This window comes from Zingiber officinale, chromosome 1A (genome assembly GCF_018446385.1).
Source record: "Zingiber officinale cultivar Zhangliang chromosome 1A, Zo_v1.1, whole genome shotgun sequence".
NCBI classification, from domain to species: domain Eukaryota; kingdom Viridiplantae; phylum Streptophyta; class Magnoliopsida; order Zingiberales; family Zingiberaceae; genus Zingiber; species Zingiber officinale.
In genome coordinates, this window is record NC_055987.1 from 23489743 (window position 1) to 23495848 (window position 6106).

A 6106-nucleotide genomic window follows, 5' to 3' on the forward strand; every position below is an offset into this window, starting at 1 on the left:
CATTTATTTAAATTATTACGAACTTTTAGACAAACTAAAGAAACATACTAAATATGTTAATAAATAATTCAACCACAAATTAATCCGTAAACCATTTTATTCTACATTTTATATCAATTTTATATATGCAAATTAATTTAAATTAAATGTTTTACTATTTTAAACTTTTCAGTATACAACACTATTTTTAATATTTAAAAGATATTTTGTAAAATAGCTCGTGAAAAAAAATACTTTTTTAAGCAGCTTCTTTTGATCAATGTCAATTATTATTCTTCTACAAATCACAATCTTATTTACGGATTCCAATTTCTAAGAATAAACTAGGCGGAATTGACGGATCCTTTCAGTTAAATTCGACAACCGTTGACTATCTTTAGCGAGCCGTCCAATTAACATTGAAGGTTAGATTTAGTTGACTAGTGAATCGAAAAAGGCGAGACATGTTGGATCAGTCTGGATCTGAATCATATTGTCGGCCAAGTTGGAAAAGACATTGTTAAGATGTTACATTCAAGAAAGAAACCCTTGATTTCGTTGGGTCAACGGCAGATAGAAAAAGGGAAATTAAGGATGGCAAAAAGGGGTTTTAATTAATTGAACGACGCTTTCCGATTTTTCATGTACAAGAAATCAGAGGCAGGAATCTTGGGTCATTTTTTATAGTTTATAGGATGTGTCATTTGTATTTATAGTCGGATCACGACCGTGATCTGATCGTAAATGGTTGTGATTCCTTCTTAGATTCATCGTCTTCATCAGATTATAATTTTTGTTCGGAGCGGACGGCCGGAGGCCACCCGAAGGACACCCTCGCTCGGCGTCCAATAACCTGACCACTTATCCACCACCGGAGACTTTCAGACGACCTCCGCCCGTCCGCTCCGAACAAAAACTATAACTTGATGGGGACGATGAACCCAAAAATAAATTGTAATCATTTATGATCGAATCACGATCATAATTCGACCATAAATACGAATGACACATCCTTGAATCATAAAAAAACATGGTCCAACAAATCTGTGCTCAGTTAACCGACCTCTTTCTCTTCAAACTTAGCCACTAGTTTCAGGAGAAATATAAGACCCGTAACAATGGAAGGTCTAACTAAATCCACGAGAAAAAAAAGAGAGGCTGCGACGCGGTTGAAGTTTGAAGCTATCGACCTCACAAATTATGGATGGCTGGACGTTGACTTTCTAGTTGATCGCCATAAGTCAGGGCTCGTGGGAAGGCAAGATCACCTTTGTCAACTGTTTGATTAATGCTCCCTTAATTAAACCGGGCTGGCCCAGCTGCAGCTGCGGCGGTAAACAAGTGAGTTAAATTTTGGAATGTTCAAATTTATTGGACAAAATATTTAATGGAGTCAGGTAAATCAAATTTAAAATAAATTAAGTCATTCAAATAATTATAAGCTTAAATTTTAGATATTATCAAATAATCATTCAAATTTATTTGATTATTTTAAATTTTTATTTATTAGATTAATTATTAAATTTGATAATTTAAATTTATCTTTCATCTTAAATATTTTTTTTATTTATTCGGTATACCAAATATTATTTATTTGGTAAATTTACTCATGAAATTTACCGTTGCATCTTACTGGCTGGGCTGCCATTGAATGCTAGCAGTCAACGCGCAACCACACTCTGGTCCATCTGTTTCCGTAATAATTTCGCCTTTAAATAAGGATATCTAGATTCAACATGAAAATCTATTGTATCAGAGTAGTGATGTGATATGTTTCCCTTTCATTCCCCTTCTGCTGCACCTAATTTTTGTCTGACACAGATGGATGGACTACTTCTCAACAGTTCCACATGCCTTGCGGGGACTCTCTTGGCTTGTCATTCAAAGGAAAAAACTGGTAGGTGGGAGAAGATAACAACGTAAGGTAATCAGGAATGACCTGTATGGTGCATAGCATATATTGTTGGTTGTAGGTGCGTAGGGACGATATCGTTTGGTTCTATTTAACAACTGGGCTATATCATTATCAAAGAGGACAACATATACATAAGACTTCATTTCAGGTTAACACAACATCAAAAGCTGCATGATTGTTTACTTTTACAAGTTGCAGTTTAAGTCAAGTCAGAACAGGGTTCTCATTGTTATCTCATACATTTCCAATCAGAATATAGCTGGTGCTTGTACGTCACAATATTGTTCTTTGCAACAACTCTAAACTAGTCTATTTTAATACAACATAAGCTCCCGTAGAATTTCTTGATGAAGAACATTTAATTTCATTAAATAAGCGTATCTGCTTGCTTGCCAACCAAACCAATGCTTCTCAGCTTAGACTACTCTCTAGGAGTTGAACACGATCTGTTAAGGTACAGTCACAATAAATGTGGGGGCTTATGGACACACCGTCAGTGTCGATACAGTGTAGTTCTAACTAGAGAGTGAGAACTCAAGGGGACTGAAAGGGGGATTGTCAGAGCTTTGGTAGGTCGTGTTGGTCAGTCTGACCCGGTGTTGATCGAAGATGAATGTTCTTGTTAGAAGATATCAACTAGTGTTGAGCCTTTTCGGTTGTAAGTCCGGTATTTCTACCCACATGGCAACTCATGTAGGTTTTGAGTTCTGGTTTTTAGTTTAAAGTTGTGATTTAACAAACAATATTGCTGATAAACTTCGATGAATAATGCTCGATTTTACTATGCAAACAGAGCTGACAAATTGTAGCACAAAGACGAAGTGATTAAGTAGCTTGATGCTTTTGATCTGAGAGGCCGATGGAAGCCGCCAAAACTGTGTCATAACTCGTGAGGCAGCTGCAGGACTCGCTCGCGCGGAAACCGAGATGGTAACAGAAGCAAATAGTTCGGGCATGAACAGGCACCGGAGCGGCCTCTGCTTCGGAAAGCAAGTCCTCCGACGAAGTGGAGCAGGACTTGGGAGAGGCGTGGGGAAGGTTAGTGGCGAGGTTGAGGTCGAGGACCAGAGTGCTTCGTGTTTGCCGGTGTTTGTCCATGCTAATGACCCCGCCGCTGCTCTGCCTGTCCTCCGCCGAGGACTCCTCTTTAGACAACAGCACTGAAGCCATTCGCCGGTCGGACGAAAGCGAGGAGCTCTCGGAACCGCCGCCGCTGATTGGGAGGTGAGTCTGGGGATGGAGCCCCCGAGCAACGAGCTTGCGCTTGATGTGGGTGTTCCAGTAATTCTTGATCTCGTTGTCGGTTCTCCCGGGAAATCGACTGGCTATCACAGACCATCTGCAAACATAAAATCAGCTTCAATCTTTATCTACTCCGTTCCCTTCAAATTAAACTAACGGTACTGCAGCGTACTTGTTCCCGAGCATGCCGTGGAGTTTGATGATGAGCTCGTCCTCTTCCTCGGTGAAGTTGCCGCGCTTGAGGTCAGGCCGGAGGTAGTTTATCCACCGGAGCCGGCAACTCTTTCCGCACCTCTGAAGACCTGTGAATACAAAACGAAGAAAAAAAATTAGTAATCACACACATAACTAAAACTACAATAAAGCAGCAGACCTGCGGCTTTAGGGAGAGATCTCCAGCAGCCTTTGCCATGGGATTTGATGTAGGAAACGAGCAACTGGTCCTCCTCTTTGGTCCACGCTCCCTTGTTGGTGTGTGCCTTCTCGCAGCAAGGAGACCTGACCATGATTGACACGTACAGAACTGAGATAGAAGGAGCACCTCCCTCTTTATATGATGGGAGATGAGTATCGACGAACGACCTACCACTCCCTGACGCCGTTATTTATTCATTTATTTTTTCCGCCCATCGATCAATTCATGGTTGGCAGTCAAATCGCAGGGGTCGCTACCTGCGACCGGTGGTTGCAAGGATGGCGGTAGGTGGGGGCGCGGCTTCTGTAATGACTGCGTTGATGATCCATTCGTTCCCATCCTCTCCCCGTTTTTCACTGGCCAGCAGTTGCATAGCTCCCAAAAGATGTATCCACCGCCCCCACCCCACTTCTCCATCCGTGGGGCGCTGGAATCCAAAGGTAGGCGCGGAGCTGTGAAGAGACAGAGACAAAATAAAGGCGGGGGGCATTTGGTGGCCAACCTCCAGCCGCATTAATTGCTTGGGTTAAGCATCTAGCGAGGTGGTAAACATGTTGCTCGTTGCGGGAATCAATCAGCAAAATTAACAAATAATTAATTAGGCGTTTGCATGTTTGTTTTTTGTTGAAAGTATGGCATGAGATGAACATTCAATGTATATATCTTCCGTTGGACAGGATAATTATCAATAATAAGAATAATTAAGATGATATAATCATATCACGTTTTGTGTGCTTTATTTATCCATTGGGTTTTATATTTTTTAAATACAAAATTTAAAAATGGCACCCTACATTTTACAAATCCGACCGCCCTCTTTTTCAAAAAAATAAATTAAATTGGTACCACTCTCGTAATTTTATTTTAAAATTATCTCTTAATTTACTATTATTGTAGAAGCTATCTGTCAAATTCTACAACGTATTTAGGTGAATTTAAGATTTATACTGTTTAAAAGTTACCTAATAGTTAATATAATATGTAGAAGTTATCCAGTAATTATTATAACTTATAGAAACTACTCAATAACTGTTACAACGTGCTTAATGTAAGTTTAAGATTTAAGATTTATGATATGTGAATACTATTATATCAAAATAGTTTCTACAACGATTTTAAAGTTATTTCGATAAAGTTTAAATAATTTAAATTACATTGATAAATAGTATTTTGATATAATAGTATTAAAATATCCTAAATTTTAAATTCACACTAAATATGTTATAGTAGCTACAAAGTAGTTTCTACCTTTATAGTAGCTACTAAATAATTTCTACACGATATAAATCTTAAATCATAAACTCACTTTAAACATGTTGCAGTAGCTACCAAGTAATTTCTATATATTGTTGCACCTATTAAGTAGCGTCTACATGATATAATTTCTAAATCTCAAACTCATTCTAAATACATTGTAATAGCTACTGGGTAGCATGTTGTTGTAGCTATCGAGTAATTTCTACATGTTGTAACTATAAGCTATCTTCTACACGATATAAATCTTAAATCCTAACTTCACTTTAAAAACATTATAGCAACTACCAAGTACATTATAGCAGCTATTGGATAACTGCTACAATGTATATAAATTATTTGAGCAATCTGGATACCCTAGGTTTTGATGTTTGGGCAAAGGTTTAAGTTATGTTTATTGTTGTATTTGATATGCATTGTGAGTGTGCAGGATATAGGTACAACAAAGAAAGTCCAAGGGTGATCTTGGCAAAGGAGGAAAATCCAAGAATAAGTCTTGGCGGTGTAAGTTCAAGCATGTAGTCTTGGCAACGTAAGTTCAAGTGTGACTTGGCAATGGATGAAGTCCCGGAGGCGCGACCTCTTGGCAAAGGAAGACCCGACAATAATGACAATAATCAATGAAAGCCCTAAGAGGCAAGACGTGAAGGATGGGAGACATCCAGGGACATAAGATGGAGGAGGCTGAAGGCTAGATCTAGGTTGGTCTGGCGAAGTCGTCGGTGAATGTGCTGGAGTTAAATCCTAATATTAGGATTTCGTAGGCAGCAGCAGCATGCATACTTAACGTATAGGTGGCGATATGTAGCTTGACGCATGGTGCGACCGGCAATCGGGCGAATAGAATGTTTCTATTCATTTAGTTAAGGTGAACAATGACCGATGATGGAAGTATCGGCTGTCGGTATCGATGCTGATCAGAATTCATAATATCCATGTAGTCGAGAGTTTTCGATCGATTGTAGGTAGATTTTCAACTCGTAATATAACCAAGCATTGAGGTTGGTTTTAAGTATGGTTAAAGCCTATTAGAGTCTCCCAAGTCCTCGTGTGATCGGTGTGATTGTATTCAAGTGTTTGTGGCGAGGTTTCTTCACCGATAAGGAGCTTGAGCTAGCTAGAGGTTTTCCGGGGAGTCATCCACCGACGGATCGAGATCGTTCACCTTATGGACAGTCGTGTAGTAGGAGTAAGTGATCTCCGAACCATGTTACATAAATGTGCTAGAGGTTTGATTGTCTTGGTTATTATCTCTAGGTTTACCATTCTATTTGTTATATTTGTTTTTGTATTTCCGTTGT

At 39.1% G+C, this 6106-nt stretch overlaps 1 protein-coding gene across 1 annotated transcript; it reads right to left on the bottom strand.

Annotated features, from left to right (window-relative positions):
- Positions 1–2646: 2646 nt before the first annotated feature.
- Positions 2647–3680, bottom strand: LOC122001187 (myb-related protein 308-like). The gene is made up of 3 exons (XM_042555805.1): positions 3510–3680; positions 3309–3438; positions 2647–3233 (listed from the first exon to the last, which is right to left on the bottom strand). Exons 1-3 carry the CDS (start codon positions 3640–3642, stop codon positions 2720–2722), a joined length of 777 nt encoding a protein of 258 aa, XP_042411739.1. The 5' UTR covers positions 3643–3680; the 3' UTR covers positions 2647–2719.
- Positions 3681–6106: the final 2426 nt, after the last annotated feature.

What these genes read in the sequence shown, in the direction of transcription:
- LOC122001187 (XM_042555805.1), bottom strand. Translation starts at nt 3,642, where the DNA reads ATGGTCAGGTCTCCTTGCTGCGAGAAGGCACACACCAACAAGGGAGCG. An exon ending in ATCTCTCCCTAAAGCCGCAG is followed by an intron (nt 3,439 to 3,509) that starts GTCTGCTGCTTT and finishes TTGTATTCACAG; the next exon opens with GTCTTCAGAGGTGCGGAAAG. An exon ending in CACGGCATGCTCGGGAACAA is followed by an intron (nt 3,234 to 3,308) that starts GTACGCTGCAGT and finishes TTATGTTTGCAG; the next exon opens with ATGGTCTGTGATAGCCAGTC.